This window comes from Centroberyx affinis, unplaced genomic scaffold (genome assembly GCF_046629955.1).
Source record: "Centroberyx affinis isolate AG114_WGS23_722 - 3 ecotype Tasmania unplaced genomic scaffold, CSIRO-AGI_Caff_v1 ptg002720l_1, whole genome shotgun sequence".
Taxonomy (NCBI): domain Eukaryota; kingdom Metazoa; phylum Chordata; class Actinopteri; order Beryciformes; family Berycidae; genus Centroberyx; species Centroberyx affinis.
In genome coordinates, this window is record NW_027280889.1 from 234,612 (window position 1) to 254,105 (window position 19,494).

Consider the following 19,494-nt stretch of genomic DNA (forward strand, 5'->3'; position numbering starts at 1 on the left):
ATAGCTGCGGTGGTTACCCAAACAAGTACGGCAAAGAGTGGACGGGCTTCACACATTATTTCAGAATAAGTTAAAAAAAAAAACTGTTGAGGGCTGAGTGAAAACAACCAAGATAAGCCAATGAGAGCCAATGAGAAGGTGGAATACAGCTTTTGGTGGCGATGTGAGAACAGGGAAAGACAGAAGGAGAGAGTCACTTCTCTGGAACTAACTTTCCCACCTTTTCTGGACCGACAAAATTACACTTTCTAGTTATAGACTTTCTTACACTTTTAATTGGACTTTATTTCTGTATCAGCTGATGCAACTGGAAGCAATTTTGTGTTGAGCGGTTGTCACAGCCATGCTGTCTTGCACCCTGCTGATCCTGGGCCCTTTGTGGATCCACAGCCTAACACAAGCCTGCGAGGGAGATGAGCTGCCTCGGGAAGTAGTGCTGGCCTGGTTCAAAGAGCGGGTTCTGGAGGGCTTGGGTCTGGAGCCCCCTGTGCCCTCGGTGCAGGGTCCTGATGGGGGCATGGCACGGGCAGAGGCTAGGCAAGGGCGCCGGAGGTCCTCCAGGACTGGCAGGACAGCATGGATAAACCACCACCACCACAATCAGAACGAGGAAAACTCTCAGATTATCCTCTTCCCCAGTTCTGGTGAGATGTTTTGCTGGTTTTTACCTAAACAACCCCTCTAAAACAATGTTTACCTAATTTATTCACAACGTTTCATTTCAAAATACTATATCCATGGATTGTCGCAACCCAAATTCATTAGTCAGTATTTCAAAAATAAAAATTATTCTGTCCTCCAGAAGAAAACTATTTTGTAGGCAAAGGTCTTAAGATAGGGATACGGATCAGGTTTTTTAGGGTCAATTCTGACGTTTTAACAACGTGATTGGCCAATCACCAATCTGATCGCAGATTGATATGATGCATTTTACCCAGACTTTCTACTCACAACATGCCTACGGATATCTGTGCATTGCAAAACGTGTTGCACATGAACAAACCAACAAACACACAGAGTCCGGCTCTAGAAGTGCCTCCGAGTACCTAATGATATAATTGCCAATACAACCCATAACTGGGGAATATTCGTGCATTTATTATTACTGTATGTTACTCAAAACTCAAACTCAAAACTACAAACACAATATAAAATCTGAATAACATGATAAATGTTATTCAGATTATAATATTATAATATTTGCCAGTGACTTATTTTAGACTAAACAAGGAATGCACATTGCTTCGAACACTAGCTTTTTATTTTATCTTGATTGACTTTTATAAATCACAATTTCTACTACATAGCAGTGTATTATCCTATGCTTTATGTAAATTTCAAATAAATGATGCCAAATAATTTCACAAATTATTTTTTAGCACAAAAAAATTGAGTGCGAAGTCAAACTTTTGTATATTTATTATGCATGCAAATGGAAAAAAAATAAACTTCTCTGCTACTGTTGATCTCACTTTGGTAGACTCTTCCTGTGCCAGATCTGACTCAGCTGCTGGAGAAGCGACCACCAGCCACTTCACATATTACTTCCAACTTTCCATGAACAACCAGGAGGCCTTGGTCACCTCAGCCCATTTCTGGTTCTTTGCAGGGGAAGGGGCCACAGCCAACTCCTCCGCCCCGCTTTTCATCCTCACTTCGGAGCAGCAGCTTCTTCAGGCAGCAGAGGCTCCGTCAAAGACGAGCTCGGACGGCTGGACCACCTACCACCTGGAGCAGAACCTCCAGGCCTCCGTGTCCGAGGGCCCTTTTGTGCTCCAGGTCCGCTGCCCGACCTGCCAGTGCCACGCCAACGAACCGGACAAAATGCCTTTCCTTCATCTCCACGCCCAGCCTCGGGGTCCTGACCGGTCACCCCGCCGCGCAGCCGCCACCATCCCCTGGTCGCCGTCCGCCATGGACCTGCTACAGCGCCCCTCTCAGGAGAGACCGGAGTACAGCGACTGCCACCGAGCAGAGATTGAGATCAGCTTCGAGGAGCTAGGCTGGGGCAACTGGATCGTCCACCCCAAGGTGCTGACTTTCCACTACTGTCACGGTAACTGCTCCGCCTGGGATCGCACCACCGCCATGCTGGGGATCAAGCAGTGCTGCGCTCCAGTCCCGGGGACCATGAAGTCCCTGAGGATCACCACTACATCTGATGGCGGGTACTCGTTCAAGTATGAGACCCTGCCCAACATCATACCTGAAGAGTGTACCTGTATCTAAACACCAGTGTTGGAAAGTACATTTACTCAAGGACTGTACTTAAGTACAATTTTGAGATACTTGTACTTGAGTATTTCCATTTTATGCTACTTTGTACTTATAGACTACTCCACTACATTTTAGAGGGAAATATTGTACTTTTTTTTTTACTCCATTACATTTATTTCACAGCTATTGTTACTTACTTTTCAGATCAATATTTTATATTTAAAACATTTGATCATCTTTATAAAATAACTATAAAATAGCATTGTTATAGATTAGACTACCCAAAAGTATAGCTAAATTGTTAATTTGAAAAACATAACTCTCTAAATGGGGACAGTTTGCATAATGAGTACGTTTACTTTGATACTTTAAGTACATTTTGCTGCTAATACTTGTCATATGTACTTTTACTTAAGTAAGATTTTTAATGCAAGACTTTTACTTGTAATGGAGTATCTTCACATTGTTGTATTGCTACTTTTACTTAAGTAAAAGATCTCAGTACTTCTTCCTCCACTGCTAAACACAAATGCTTACACCATACATGGCTTTTATAAGCATTATGTAATGCCATTTATCTTTTTTACTGATTACAGAGGCTCTTATCAAAGTCTGTAGACCAAAAGTCAATTTGTGTCATTTAGCCTATATAATCTGAAGTAAAAATACCAGTGCTGAGTTTATACCTGTTCTTTAAAAATAGTGTATGTGTTTTGGTTCTCACCTTCGGAGGGCAGTGTAGGTCTAATTTGCTCAAGATTTCACAGTGACTACTATTGGTATTATTGATATATTGTATGGTATTAAATCAACTGATTCGAACATTAACCAGACTGTGTATTATAAATGCTACAAGCATCATGACACCCAACATACACCTCTAACCTGTGACTGTCTTGCTCTCCAAGATTATTAGGTCTTACCACAGCCAAAGCGTAAGAGAGGCCCGTTACAATGAAAGGCTTCCATTGTGTTAAAGGGAAACCATTTTGGTATGACATATGCATCACCCTTTCTATAATCCTGAGTCATGTCTTTCCGGTAACTTCACTGATATTAGCGGAAATCTTAAGGGGAATTCTACAATGAAAATGAAATTTATAGAGATATAGCTCTTTGCCTGGCCAAAAAAAAAAAAAAAAAATGAATTGCAGTAACATGGAAGTCTAATTGCCACCTCTCAATAGGACTTTGGCTCCCAGAAATGAATATGTGAACCCCTGGAGAAAATGACATATATTTTAAGGAGAAAATATGACTGCTTTCTGAAAATGTGGCAGCCTCCCATTGACTACACTGAAACCTTGCCTTTGTCAACAATGGAAAGGTATAATACAGATATGGGGAAGTGATTTTGTCCAAATTATCTCTCATGAATCTCTCATTTTTTTCAGTGTTATGTTTGCTTATAAGTTTGTATGATCTATCTTCTGAAACCCCCCCAAAAAAGAAACACATTTATGATGTGAAAAACACTATACCCAAAGCCACTGGGCTATTGCAATGAAAAACATTCCCTTCCAGTGTATTTACTGTGAAAAATGAATAAAAAAAAATTTGGAAAATCACAGAGTGGGCAAATATTTTCTCACAGCACTGTATGTGATTTATCTTATCAATATTATGAACAATAGGCTGGCAACATCTTCATCTAGAAGGAATCAGCTATATAAGCCACATGGTTAAGCATACATTTAATAACCAAGAATACACTGAAATGCCTGATTAAAATGACTAAAGATACCAATACATACCAATAAAGAGACCATTATCTGATCTTAAGTGAGAAACCAGGCAGAATATTAGCACATCAAAGTTTTTATTTCATGTTTAATTCATGTTGAATTTATTTTACATAAAAAGCTTCAGATGCTGAGATAATGCTTGAGCAAGATGACAGGCGTTTATCTAGCATAAATTAATTCTTCAATACCCAGAAATCATGTCAATGGGTCCCGGTTTGTAACCCTGTCTGTCTCCTTACATTATTTTACTTGATTTTATCTTATTTTTTACTTCACGTCTGGTTTCATTTTTAACCTACTCTTGTCTTATGCTCTATGTACTCACTTACCTGTTTTGGAAAGCACTTTGTAACAGTTATTTTAAAAAGTGCTATATAATTAATTAATTATAATCATTTAATTATTATGTGGTGACAGTAAACTGCACACAATATGCTACCAACCTGGCTGGTCTGTGACTGCACTGCGACACGGTTAAATCACCTAATTCCACCAAAGTTACTTAAATACCATGTAAACCATATACACACATTATGATTGAATGCATTTGATTTGTTTAACTGTCTTTTACTTGATTCATAATGTAGTGTTGAGGCACTGGCATTTTATTTCAATTTAAATACAAAAATAAATTCAAGTCCACTGCATTAAAATGATAGTGCTCTTCTGGCTCAACAACAGGGGGCGCTGTGAAGGCATCTGTACACACAACTCCCTCTCCCAGTATCAGGATCTAACAGAGATGTCAGGATTAGAAAATTAGCCAGATTACTGAAAAATATTCTGATGTATCCTGGTGGGATTTATTTTAATCTGTCAAACAAAACTTGAATAATAGATTCAGGAATAGGTTTCTGTCATAACATTGATTGAAGTTATCTGGACAGCTTGCCAATCCTGCTTTGTGAAATAGGCTAGAAATAATTGAAGTTCAAAAGAAGAGGAAATCTCCATTCAGACAAATTGGGAATGTTTTGTTCTGAAATCCTGAAAAGAAATGGAGCTCACATCTGATAACATTTCCTTCAGTTTTTATTATTGATACGTGTGGATGATTTAGGCTAGGTAAAGACTGACCTACCACTTGTAATGCCTTTAGTCGTCTAGGGAGATTTACATACAAAGTCTCTGTATGTGATGGTAGATAGTAACTAAATACGACTTGTCAGCTGTTTCCCAGCTGGGCCAAAGGCAAATCGGTGCAAAAAGAAAAAGTGTATGAATCAAGCTTCTATTGTGAGACCTTTATAATAGAAAAGAGTGAAGAGTCCAAAAACCAAAACATTCCATTCAAATATATTTATTTACTCTGAAGACAAAATAATCTCTAAAGTTACAAAAACTACAAAACTTGCAATAGAAAAAAAATATAAACCACTGAAGCAGTACCATATTCAAAATGGAATGTTGTACCTTGTATTAAGTAGAAAAACAACTGGAAGTGAGATGATTACAAGAATACAGCATCAAATAGCTTTATGGCAGGCTCCAGTTTCACCTGTCAGCCAAAGAACACAAAACCAACTGGCAGGATATGAGAAAGTATGAGTCCAGTATGAACACAGAAAAATATTAATCCAAAGTTTCAAGCTGAATTGAACAATAAGTTTGTTTACATGGCACCAGTGCCGTTTCTCAATGCCGTCTTAAAAGGCTAATTTGTCATCCGTTCCTTCAGAGGCAAAAAAAAAATGAAGAGGGAGGAGGAGGAGGAGGTAAGGACAGTGGATGTGAAGGACGGCAAATATATTTCACTCAAGGAAAAGACAAGGATGGAATTACATTGCTGAATGAAGCCTAGATCCACAGAACGCAAAAAATAAACAAAAGTGACATTTTTGAGATGATATTTATGATGGGGGAACATGTCAAGATGTATATGTACATATGATATTTATGATGGGCTTTATGAGTAGAGTTTTTATAGTACATACTATCCTTTTTTTTTTCTAAACATCAAAGTGCCCAATTTCCAGCAGTCATGTGAAATGAGTGGCATATACCAACACTTCCTCAGACAAAAACATCAGTCATATCCAGAATTCAAACAGTCAAAGATAAATCTAGAGCTTTGGTCAAGAGTCACAGGGAAAGATAGTGTATTGGTGAGAGAAATGTTGGGATGTTTGAAATGAATTGATGGCACAAAAAAAAAAAAATTTGATCCTTGGAAAGACCTTAAAAAAACGGTGTGGAGGAACATTTCCGGTCGGTAAAGAATTCAAGCATTTCCCAGGTAAACATTTTGGCCAATTTGAGTAAATATACAGGCTTGTATTTCTGACCTACAATTCTGTAACTGCGTGGCCTCAGGCCGACACTAATAATCACAAACATCAAATCTGTCAAATTAAACATGAAAGACTCAAAGAACCTGCTCCAGAATGACATAACCCAAGGCAGTGCTCAGTGTTAAGGCCAACAACAAGCCTTGACAAAGTGAGGCGTGAACGCTCTTCAACATTTTATGAAAGAGAGCCTCTCTTTCGTTATGAAGACTGTAAAAAAAACAAACAAAAAAAAAGTAGACTTTGGCCAGATAGGAGCTGAAAGCTTTGATAATCCCTACATAATGTTTCCAATGGACAAGGATTACTGCATAGCAACAAAAACAAAAATCCTCTGGGCAAAAGAACAGGGTGGAGACAAGGCATTAGCTGACGGCATCGTCAAGGTGTGTGTGTGGAGGTCGGCAAGCAGAAACTCGAGAGAGAGAGAGAGATAGAGAGAGAGAGAGAGAGAGAGCGAGAAGTATTTGGCAGGCTTTCAAGTTTACAGAGTTGTGGAGATGTACCATTATCACAATGCAGCTCGGTCAGCTTCGTTATTTATTTATTTTTTGACTGACCCTTAATACTGAAAGGCACATTTCTCTCATCCACACACAGACAAACTGACAGACACACACACACACACACACACAAACAAACACACACTTTGGTCTCCCTCAGTGGTCTGACTGCATTCCCATATGTGCTTCCCCCATGTGTTTAAGGCCAGTAGGAATGGAAGGGCAGACGTTTTGAGGCAGGAAGCACGCTCAGGCATGTATTCCTAGGAGAGGAGGAGAGAAACATTAGAATATTCAGCATGCACACAGACCTTCACACTCTGAAGTTTAGACCTCAGGCCTTAAATGACTGGAAGAAAATAAGCACTGTCAAATGCTGTCATGGACAAACTTGTGGCAGATATGAGGAAATCTTCAGGAAAACATTTCATGGGAGCAGTGAATTGACAGAAACTGTGCCATAACCGAAGAGCAAAATTTAGTTTAAAGATTAAATTCATTTTAAGTCCTCACAGGCAGAACAGCCATAAAGCTGGATCCTGATTGGCCGACAACACCAGCTCCTCTAGTTTAAATGAGGTAAAACCATTCCTTCAGTTCAAATTACGCGAATTGGTCTGATTGGAAGGATTTCAGTAATTCCTTAGTGAGGGGGGTCAATCAAGAATAAATCCAGTTGTATGCGTTGACTGGAGTTGGTCTGAAACTGCCCGGAAAAACAGATGGATTTTTGAAAATGCAAGAATTTTATATGTAACCACTCTAACAAAACCACATTTTAACGTCTTCATTTAAGCAACATTTAATAGTAGCTCTACCTTTCTCGCTAGCCTCTCCTTGTTTCTCCTGGGCAAAGTTGAGGCGGTTCTGCTCGGCGGCGGTCTGTACAGTTGTGTTGACTTCAGGGCTGCTGCTTCGTGAGGGGCTCCCCTCCTCCGTCTGGTAGGCCAGGTCCAGGTGCTGCTGGGCCAGCTTCAGGTGCCTCCGCAGCCTCTCCAGCTCCCTGGACGACGGCCCCTCGTCCCCCAGACTCTCCCGCCCGGAGTCGCCCAGCGGCGAGTCCCTCAGCTCTCCCTTCAGCTTCCCGCACTGCTCCTTCTTCATGGCGGCGTGGTACCCGGGGGGCGCGGTCGGCAGGGCGCCCGGGCGGCAGGAGGAGGAGGAGGGTGGGGGGGCGCGTGCGCCGGGGGCGGCGCGCCTGCGGAAGGTGTCGCGGACGCCGCCGACCCCCAGGTGGAGGATTTCCAGGGCGGTGAGGAGCAGGCAGAGGAAAGACACGACGTACATCACCAGCAGGAAGATGGTCTTCTCCGTGGGGCGTGACACGAAACAGTCCACAGTGTGCGGGCATGGCGAGCGCGTGCAGATGTAGGAGGGCACCACCTCGAAGCCATACAGGATGTACTGGCCGAAGAGGAAGGCGACCTCGAAGGCGGAGCGCGACAGCAGCTGGCACACATAGACTTTCATCAGGCCGTCCCGCAGGATCCGCCGACGACCGTCATGCTTTTTCACTGCGCCTTGAAGATAAAGAGGAGCAGAGACACGCTGGTTAGCATCTGGTATCAAAACGGGTCTATAATGACATATGACATATTTGTGAGATGATTAAGAATTAAGAAGTTATTACATCCCCGTCATATTTTAAACAGACTCCTGAAACCCATTTGGATGAAATCTCTATGAAAAATGCTTTGTGATTGATTGAGTTTTGCTGGGTAACCACTACCACTTTAAAAGTCTTTGAAAACCAAAAATTAAGCAACACAATGACATAAGAAATGCACTCATGGCTACTTGGCTACTGTTCTCTCTTCACCGTACCTTTCTCTACTTTGTCCTGCTTCTCTGGTTCAATCTCTTCAGCGATCATGGGGTCCTCCTCCCCGTTGTCCTCCGCCTCCTCGTAGTCCCGCACCGCCCCGCGGCTGACGATGGGCATCCTCTTCTTCTGGGTCTGGTGGAGCGGCTTGTACTCGCTGTCCTCCATGCGGGCGATCTTGTGCATGGCGAAGCCCAGGTACATTATGGTGGGGGTGGTGATCATGATTACCTAGACAAACACACACTGAACGTTAGTGTGGTTCATGTGCTCATGTGGGGTAAATGTGTGTTTGCGTCGATGTACAAGTTCAACCATTACAACATCAGGCAAAAGTTTGGACACACGCATTTTTCTTTATTTTTACTATTTTCCACATTTTAGAATAATAGTAAAGACATCAAAACTGTGAAATAACACAAAGGGAATTATGCAGTGACCAAAAAAAAGTGTTAAATCAAAACTATCATATTTTAGATTCTTTAAAGTAGCCGCCCTTTGCCCTGATGGAAAGGCAAAGGCTTTGGAAAGAAATTCATACATAGGCATCAACTTCACTATTTATATTTGTCTGAGAAACACATTTCAAGCATTTAAGCAGAAGCCTTTCGATCAAAATGGCTTTAAGAGAATGAAAACATAGTACATTCAATCAGGTGTGTCCACATTTTTGACTGGTACTGTATATTTCCTGGACAAATTTAGGTAGACTTGATTATTCAGAGATATACAATATTGTTCAAGTCAGCCCTACAACTTCAAAACATCAGACTTTCTGGCATTTTTGGAGGCTGACAAAACAAAAAACTATTTTTTTTGGGGGGGGGGGGGGGGGGGTTGTTACTACACAGTACAGTACAAAGTAGAGATAGACAGGAAAGACTGGGTGAGAGATGGATGACATACGACAAAGGTCTCAGGTCAGAATTGAACCCAGGACATTGCGTTTATATTGTACACGTCTTAGACCACTGAGCCACCAGGACGTCCCACAACAGGTTAACACAACACTTGATATGATGCTCACCTGAAAGATCCAGAATCGAACGTGTGACAGCGGCGCGAACGCATCGTAGCACACGTTCTCACATCCGGGCTGCTGCGTGTTGCAGACGAATTTACTCTGTTCATCGTAGTAGATGGTTTCGCCCCCGACGGCCGTCAGCACGATGCGAAAGATGATGAGCACCGTCAGCCAGATCTTACCCACAAAGGTGGAGTGGTTGGAGATCTCATCCAGCAGACGAGTTAGGAAGCTCCAACTCATGGTGCCAAGGGGACCGGGGAGCTAGATCAGCTCTGGGTGGACAGACAAGAGACAAGAGACAAACTAGTAACTGGGATTGGAATCAATAATACTGTGAGAAGCAACAGCTTTAGTGATACCAAAAAGAGTACAACTCTTCATTCTGCTCCATTTTTTACTAGCTTCTTTGTTTTGTATCGTCTCTCATTAACTCTGAACGCACGTTAACCCTCCATTGCATTGTTGCACAATGTTGTCTTAGGCACCGTTTTCTTTTGTATCGTCTTGTTTAACTCTCATGTGCGCTGTGACCCCAAGAAAAAGTTTTTCGTTCCACTGCGCACTTGTGTAAAAGGCAGGATTAATTTAAAACAAATTGCCACAACCAGCCAAAACCATAATAAAAAGGAGCAATTAGCATTTAGTCAAGCCACATACTACCCAAAGACTATGAGCCAGTAAGGTGAAAACTATGCAAAAACTTGCCAGAACAGATGGATAGCAAGGGTGAATGACGAGAAGACATGGTTAGTGAATGAACGGTTGCTGATGGCTAAACTCATTGTTCAAATAAAGACATATAAACGGATATCAAACTGCCAACTTTAAACTTCCAAAATGGACTCTACACTGGGTACAGCTAGATTGCGGGGCACGAATATAAAAGCTATACACTGAGCCAGCCATAAACTTTACCTGTATCAGCTACAGATTTTTACAGACATCCAAATATCAACACTTCAACTAGACAACACATCATAAGCGTCATCAGCGCAGTATAAAAGCAGGTAAACACCTTCTCACCTCAAACGGTTCTGCTAGCCGCTGGTCTAAGCAGCAGTATGGAAAACTCACATTCTTACAGCTCCCTGCCATGCTAAGCCTCAGCTGCTCAATCCAACATCAAAGCGCCGGTTGGCAAGTCGCAGCTAGCTGTGAGGGAGGCCTGGTGAGGCTTTGGGTTGGAGGAGTTACGACGCCGAGCCGTGAATGGGGTCGATTCAACTTAGTTTTTCCTTCTTTTTAGGGGACCAAGCTGAGGTATCCAAAGAGAAACTCCTTTCCTGGGCTTGCAGTATTGTCTGGAAATCATTCCTTTACATTACTGAAACCACGCTTTGTCACCTTCATGTGTATGGGAGTTAAAGACAAAGTTACAATGGCAATACAGTCCTCAGTTCAGTCAGTCACTGTATGAGAGATCGCTCCTTTAAAGTGGATCACTCTGTAATGGGACAAGATTTTTGGGGATCCAACAAAGGGGTTAATTGGGAGCGAAATCTCTCAGTTTTGCGTGTGATCTTTGATCTTGATAATCACTTCTCAGGATTGGATTGTTCATTGTTCTCTATCAAAGACTAACCGAAGTAAAATTAAAGGTTGCCTTGAAGCCAATTTGAGCATAATTTGCGCATTGCTAGATAATGATAGAGAACTTACTCCATATCTTTAGATGGCATCTCTCTGCTGGGTTTCAACACAGAATGGATTTATTCCTCAAACATGTGTTGCAAATGAGAATATCTTGAAAATGAACCTATGATGTTAATGCAAAAATATCTCGACTTCTATGCTATTTGTCAGTGAAACTGATACCAACAGAAACTGGCTCATAAACAACAAGGTCTCAGATATCAGTCTGACCCAAAACACCTTGTCTGAATATCAATCTACAGGGTGCATGAAATCTTGTCCCACACCACAAGCATTTCATGATTCATCACAATAGGCGGAGGCTTTACCCGTTACTGGCACCTGAGGGCAAGTCTCCTCAGTTGAGGTATGCATGACACGCAGGCCCTCGCCAGGTTAATCACACCTCCTTTTGCCAAATCCTCCCACAGACCCGGCACCTTGGCATGCACAGAAGAGACTTGTCTGTGCCACGTCAGACATGAGCGTCAAGAAACAGAACTTAGAAATCATCAAAACTACCAAAGCCATTGAAACACATTTTTTTTAAAAGTTCTATGTTGTATGTAGTGTAAGAGACAAAACAAAATCCTTAAAACCATCCAGTGAGAAATGCTGTGCTTCTAATCACCTCTCAGATCTGAAGTGTGTCAGAAAAGCATGAGGCATTTAAAAAACAAGCACTCAAAGCCACTTGGGTTTAAGAAGGTGAGGTTTGCTTACAACAAGGAAAATAAAAACCACGGTAAACTCCAACTGCTTCCAAGTTCAGCTACCCATGTTAATGACATTTCCCAGTGAATACCTTTACCTGGGAAAAGACTATTTCATGTGCCTAAATGTTGAGTCCTGGCGGTGAGAATGGCAACAGACAACCTGTGCATGACTCTAATGGGAATAATTGCAGCAGGAACAATTACAACTGCACAGTGACATCTGTTTTCCCCCTGCCTTACAATTACAAGCCTCGCCTAAGTGGCACAGGTATTTTAGGAGGGGTCATATATAACAGTATTCTAAATACTAGCTAAAACCCTAGTTTAGGACTTATTCGGGTTAAGATGGCACGCATGTTCATATTCCTATCACCAATATCCATGTATACATAAAATATTCAAAATATTACCACAAAAACAGCACTTTGACACACCAAAAATCCAACAGTAAACAGGGGGAGGTGCGTTCACATGCCTAAGTATCTTGGTTAAAACTGGCCCATCCCAAATATATTTGAGGTTCATATGGTTGTGATCTCGCCTGGGTTGTCGTCTTTACATCTCTTATACATCTCTTTAAAAAAAACAAAAAACCTCAATGCTAAATATAACAAGCCATTTTGGCATGTTTTCATTTTGAGGCGGACTGTCCCTTTAAAAAAAGCATACAATTCCACTTGTCCCAGTTCAAGGCGTGTTTGGTTTCTTCCAGATAAAATCTTTGTGATCTGATATTCAGCCATCTCTATTTCAAGCTTTGTTTTGAGGACATTACCTGCTGTGCAAAACACCATGTACTCACCAAAAACGAAGCCTTTAAGGAGATGAAAATCTATCTATTGTCTATAAATAGCCCCATAGCAGCGTAGCTACTAAATGGACATGCAATATCCAGGTTGCATAATCACTGTAATCTAACCACACGTCAAAACAATGGTTCAGAAAGGACTTGTGAGTCAACCTTGTTTTCTAAATCCAGCTTGTTCCACTAACAAGTGACTAATGGTCTGGGTGAGTTGACATGCCGAAACAAGCAGGTTGGCATTTAAACTTGACCTAGAAGGGGCATTACCTGCGTTTATCACACAACCTTATCACTACACTTCAGTCATCTGACCGACACCAGTGACGCTTACAGAGCTTGACCTTGCCCATAAAGAAGTCCAGAATGCACCAGTGCGCTTCACAGGATATCAACCAGGTTAGTGGGACTAGTCTTCCACTGGACCGCCTGGCCCATGAATCCGAAATTAACACCTGCCAAGCGCCAAATGCCAATCAAGTTCGTCTTTGGCAGACAAAATCGATCGGAGCCACCTGCCACACTGGAATCCTCCAACTCTTTGAGACGAGAACACATGACTGCCTAAGTTACATCAAGTTTTTGCCAGTTGTCAGACTTTGAAACCAAGCTTCAAATCCTTTCTTGTAATTTGAAGTCTGTTGCACTTCATTATGAATTACAACCCTGAGCCTTGACAAGCAAATGAACAAGTTTCCCATTAACACATCTGATGCACTAAATGGCATTGAAAACCAGTAGAGTGGAATGTCTCTATGAAAAATTAATTATTCTTGGCAGGTAAATTCTTATTTAGTTAACTAGCCTTTTGCCAGGTGAGCCGAAAAGTTATATTCGAACGCCATGGATGACAGTGTTGGCTGTGATGTGCTGGAGAGGGTTCCAGGGGGGTCACCAGCAAAATGAAAATTGGTTTAATTTCACGAACAGAGAGAAAGTAAAAGAATGACTCAGAGTTTGCACACTCTCCACCCACAGTGCCAGTAGAGACAAGAGGCAAAACCTGACTCAGACATGGGGGGGGGTAAAAACCTGTATCAAAATGGAGGTCTGTGGTATTCAGTGAATCGATTTGGAGTTTTTTTTTTTACATGAAAAAGTTGGGGAACCTCTGCTCTACCGCATGTTAGCTGCCCTCTCTGCTTTCCTCCTGTCTGGATGGAGGCAAAAAAAACACACACACAGCGCAGTCTTCAGTTTTCTGGCAACATGTGGCGGATCACCCAGCCATCTATCTCACTAACACAAACTGCTCTTCTCACGCAAGTCAGTGCAAACACGAAGCAAGCGAGAGCAAACAATCCTGCAATGCCAATCCCCTAACAGCTGACCAAAGATGGCTTTTAACAGTAGCCTATTTGCTCATGTGGGCTGAACCCAACTCAACTGATTTAATGGGGTTTTTTTTTTTGCTTAAAGAGTCACCAAGCTACAGAAGGAGACTGGGGGGGGGGGTTGTTGGAGAGTTTGGGGGAAAGTATCTGGACAAAGCAAAGGCGAGTTAACATTCCTTCCTAACCAAAAGCAGAGAGCTGGATTTTAGGGTTCAGGGAGCAGACAGAGGGCACATGAAAGCCCCATGCAGTCTGCCGGTTATACAGGGCAATAGAGAAGAATAATACACCTACAAATGTCAATCACTGCACTTCAGTGGTGTCACTCTCCCAAAAATAGGGTTTCTGACTTTGCAGAAGACATGCAGTGGGGGGGAAAGATTTTATCCACAAGACAGCAGGGGTGTTGTACTTCAGTTGAGTAAGTTTTAGTTTCAAATATAAGCAGTTTACAGGAGGTTGAACTCTTTATCATAAGCAATACATAAAAAAAAAATCTATAGGCTTGCTGAGTCACATGAAATTGTTGCATTCCTGGAGAAAAACAAAATCTACAGCTGAGTTTTCCTGATAAAAAAAAAGAAAGAAAAGAAATTCTGATGAAAAATAAGCTTTAGCCATCATTTTAAAAAGTCGTTTGGTGGAAACAAGATTGAGAATTTGTGCCAATCAGAGATTCAAGCAATGTCCTGCTACGAAAAACACTATAATATTCCTATTCCTGACTTTGAGTGTGTCTGTGGAAATCAGTAGTGATGGCTTTACTTTATGGTAGTTTTTCCATCTCCTATGGCGTTACCATAAAGTTTTGAACTACTATAGCAGTTGCATGACATTATTTAGTTTCACTGTGATATTTGTACAGTATCCTTTTAAAAATGAGCACAGAATTACAACAAGAGTTATTTTCCGTCGGAGCTTGAAACTGATGAAACTGCGACTTTGCTGCGACTCACCGCACTCAGTCAACACGCGCAGATTGTGGCTCCAAGGCTTGATAAGCAGAACCCATTTACAGACTTTACAGCGCAAACCCAAAGCCTTGTAAAACCAACTCGCTGGATGCCAAAATCACAAACGACGCTACAAACAACCTGTAGAAAGAAAAGCACCTCTCTGAACTAAAGTTTTCACCTACCTTCTGCGCGCCAAGCTGCCCGTCTTCTCTTCACACTTAATTGCTCGACCAGGCTTGCTTAATTAGTGCGCTTTCTCATCGGCGTCTCGTCCGAGTCTACAGCAGCCTTCAGTATTAACCCATTCAGCCCATGTGACCCCGTGTGTCGGGGTCCCAAACAGAGGACAAAAGAAAGATCCCTGATTCCTGAAATCTCTTATTCCCCTCCTCCCACACCTCCTCCACGTAATCAGCCCCATTCAAGAAGAGGAGGCCCCTCTGCCTGAAACTTGAGATCCGCACTGCTGACTACCGTTCTGCCCTCACGACGAGAGAGCTGTGGAAAACCTGTCATACATTTTAGAAGGATGCTCTGCAAATATCACAGCAAAAACACAGGTCCCTATAGTAATATTATAGGGATATCATAGGAGATAAAAACACCTTAAAGTACAATAAACTCACTACTGGTACCACAGACACACTGCTAGTCCATACAGGAATATTACACAAATATGATGTTGTTTTTTTTGGTTTGGGTGCTGTATTCTCATGTGTCAGTTAAAGCCATATAAGCCCTTCACCTCTGAAATGTAGGTTTATAATGTATAAAAGTAGACTTTCAGGTTTGTGAAAGATAGGAGTGGGTAAAGTTATACTTTTGCTTTTATGCATCTATCCTGCATTTATCTGTGCAGTGAAACCATTTTATGTCTGAACAGTGTAAAACAGGGGTTCCTGAACGTTTTAATATCAAGCAAACCCAAATCTATTTGCATTATATACCAGTTCCACCAGTTTGATTAAGACTTTGCCCCAAGGAAAGATTTTGTTGTCAGATATAACTGTTTGTCTACCGTTGGTCCTCAAATCTGGACCTCTGACTCCAGAGTACTGCTGGTTTTCTTTTTCTTTTTTAAGATTATTTTTAGGCATTTTTGCCTTTATTAGATAGTTCAAATTCTAGAGAGACAGGAAAGACTGGGAGAGAGAGGAGGATGACATGCAACAAAGGTCCCAGGCTGGATTCAAACCCTGGATGTCCCATCTAAATGGTACACACTCTAGACTGCTGAACCAATAGGACGCCTCTGTACTGCTGGTTTTCTGGTCTGCCAGGTAGTTCTTAATAGATTTAGACCCAGGATGCCAGGTAAATGCAATTAACTAGCCAGTCGGACAGAGAACCAGCTGTACTCTGGACCCTGAGGAGTGGATTTGAGGCCCCTTGGTCTACATTGTAGGTGAGGAGTGAAGCCTCTGATCAGTCATCCTTACCCAGTCTCTTGCTGTGCTAACGTCAAGTGAGTGAAGTAACAGTGAAATGAAGATATTCCTCATTTTGCTGGTGAACCCAAAGACATCCACTGGTCTAGAAGAGCAATGCGTGACTGCAGCTTTCAGATCAGGAAGCCCAACGGTCTGAGAGTTACTTGACTTGAGCGTTCGGCAGCAGATTCCTTGCTGTCATGCACGGCACAGCTGTAGCTGTAGTGTCCTGATTTACCAGAAGGCCGAAGACAGAGTTTGGAGGAGGCTGTGGGAACTCCAATCAGTCCAGATGTCTGCTATCGGTCAGCTGGCCGCACACCGCATACTGAGGCTCTTCTCTGTCTTCTGACTCCCAACCCTTCTCTAGTGGAGCATGAACTCATTCACCTTTACAAATAGATAGGCTTAATCCAGTCACATTTACAAATTTACATAGAGAGAGAGAGACATAGACAGCCACTTATGGAGGTATAGATCTCTTTTAGAACCAGATATCAAAAGCAACATTTTCCTCTAATTTACCCAAGACCAGAGACAGACAGATAGATAGATAATATGGGATTATATGTTCTTATAATGTTGAACATGATGGTGTCTCCAACATCAGGTGATACCAATTGTTTTTTTTATACTGGCACCTGATTGGTCTATGGGCTCTGAGGCAGCCATTTTGGAAGTAATTGAATATTGGTGCGTTCTGGTGCTAGTGGGAAGGTCCGACATCCAGGACTTCCAAGTCGGATGCTTTCACATGCTATTTTGTCTGAAAATCAAACCCAGAAGGCTTTTGACAAACTTCATTCAAGCAAATGTTCGCTTAGTCCTAACTACAAACTTGCAATAAAGGTGCATGTGTTTTCTTACAGTTGATTGACACAGAACTTGATTTTTTCGCCTTGTTGAGAAGGTTAAAGGTCAGCAGCATTGTGTCTTAACTCAGAAACTTGGATAGCAAAATTTTCTGTTTCCAACCAAATCATCTGACTTTGGAGGGCGTTCATGTGAAATTTCCAAGACAAAAGAGAATTATCACTTTGTGCTGTTACTTAACCAGTGTGTGAACCTGCATCATGTGACAGATATTACAGGCTGGCATGAAAGCAGCTGCATTGGGCACCGGATGAGTAGTTGCCAGCCCTTTGTGTGTAAATCCGCTACCGTACGCTGTATTGCACAGTGTTGTGGGATCGGGGGGTATGTCGGACACGTGGGTGCAGTTGAAGGTGAAACAGGTCTCCGAACATGTGCACAACACATGTGCAGCGCTGGTGGCTAGAGAAATATTTACACAGTGAAATTAGTTAATGTCCCTTTCACACAACTGAGTCTGGACACGCAGCCGTGACTCACAACGGGGCTCGCTGAGAAGGGCGGGATGGAAAGAAGGCTCCGTAACCAAAAGGCCGCAAGTCTGATCCCACAACAGCCACTGTGTGTCAGCCTCATGTCTTGTTAGTGTTCCCTGACTATTGCTGCATTCAAGTGCTGCCAGAAATACCGTAATTATGAGTTCAGCGCGCATGAATTATCCCGCAAAGTGGTAAATATGACAGGGAAAGTGGTAAATAAGACTGAGATGTGACAGGGTGAAGAGAGCATGTAAGCCATATCAGTAACTGGTGGTATTAATGATGTCATTTCTTAATAGATGTTTTGCATCCCTTATATATAAACTAGTGTTGTTGTATGTTTCTATTTTCAGTCTGTTTAACTTGTAGTTGTCACACATTTTTGTTTTCAATACATTAACGAAGACTTGATTCCTATAGAAAAATACCAGACACAAAAAAGGACTTTGTTATGGCATCCGTTTTGTTATTATTTCCGATCACTTTAATGCACGAGAAGTTGTATTAGAAGTAGGAGCACTTGAAAGCAGCACAGAAGCAAAGTGTGCTAGTCGAAAGCAGCAGTGGCAGGAGGTTTGAACCGGTTTGAATCTTGCAACAGCCTGTCAGAATGTGCTTTACCAAGACACTGAACATCTTGCTCACTCACTAAATTGCTTTGGATTGGAGCATCAGCTTCATGCATTAAAAAAAAGAAGAAGTGTTTTAGTCATAATCAAATAAGAAACCACTTCACAGATGATGTTGAACACTGTCATGCATGATGTCAGGGATAAAAAAGGAAAGGAAAATATCCCATTTAGAGGCTGAAACCCAGTGTTTGGTGTGTATTAGTAACTGTGACATCAGTATGTAGGAAAGTAATAGAGGATGCAGTGGATAAGATGGAAATGAAGACTGTATCCAGAATGATTCCATTACCACAATATAAAGTATAATAATGTATAATTGTATATTTCATTTTTTTTGTACTGACAATTAATAATTGGAGATTTCTGCAATATAATTGATTTCATTTCATATAGAATGCCTGCTATATTTGAAAACGGTTGAGAGTTTACTTTGCATAATAAAACCACCAGTGTTGTGTTGTGTTGTGCTGTCTTCAAAATGGAGAATTGACACCATTAGCCTTAAGGGCGCATGTCAAAATACCAGGAGGTAATTTCAATAATCAGCTTTCATTTAGAGAGATGACTAATCACCTACAGGGCTGATGAATGCTTGACAAGGTTCTGTAGATGATTTCAATTTCTGCCTGAGTAAGTCCACAGGGAAAGTGCCAGACATTGAAATGCAGTCAAACATTCAAGTCGAGTTTATCTCACCCATCTCTCCTCTAACACACACTCAGTACAAGAACATCAGCACACCCATGACCCCTAGATGACATAGAAAGCAAAAAATTTTACAAACTGTGAAACTATGTGGTGATTTAAGTGGGAGTCAGCTGTCACTGACAGGATCCTCTGTGTTCTTTAAAGTTGTTTTTTGGCATATATTTCTCTTAATAACTGCAGGAATTTTTTTCCTCTCCCTGTTAAAAAAATATTATGGCTGTGTGGGTTTCTAAAAAAAAGAGCACAGATTAACATATTACAATTTAATTCAGTTAACCATACATCAAATGTGTTTTTTATTCATATAAAAATAAAAAAGACACTTTTCTG

General features: G+C 41.6%; 2 protein-coding genes across 2 annotated transcripts; one reads left to right on the top strand and one right to left on the bottom strand.

The window, feature by feature from the left end:
- The first annotated feature begins 343 nt into the window (after positions 1-343).
- inha (inhibin subunit alpha) lies at positions 344-2,229 on the top strand. The gene is made up of 2 exons (XM_071535494.1): positions 344-644; positions 1,481-2,229. The coding sequence occupies exons 1-2, from the start codon at positions 344-346 to the stop codon at positions 2,227-2,229; spliced, it is 1,050 nt and encodes a 349-aa protein (XP_071391595.1).
- A 3,042-nt stretch (positions 2,230-5,271) lies between these two features.
- On the bottom strand, positions 5,272-15,377 carry LOC139657592 (gap junction gamma-1 protein-like). The gene is made up of 5 exons (XM_071535484.1): positions 15,225-15,377; positions 9,603-9,874; positions 8,578-8,806; positions 7,572-8,273; positions 5,272-7,016 (listed from the first exon to the last, which is right to left on the bottom strand). The coding sequence occupies exons 2-5, from the start codon at positions 9,840-9,842 to the stop codon at positions 7,003-7,005; spliced, it is 1,185 nt and encodes a 394-aa protein (XP_071391585.1). The 5' UTR covers positions 9,843-9,874; positions 15,225-15,377; the 3' UTR covers positions 5,272-7,002.
- Between the last annotated feature and the right edge of the window lie 4,117 nt (positions 15,378-19,494).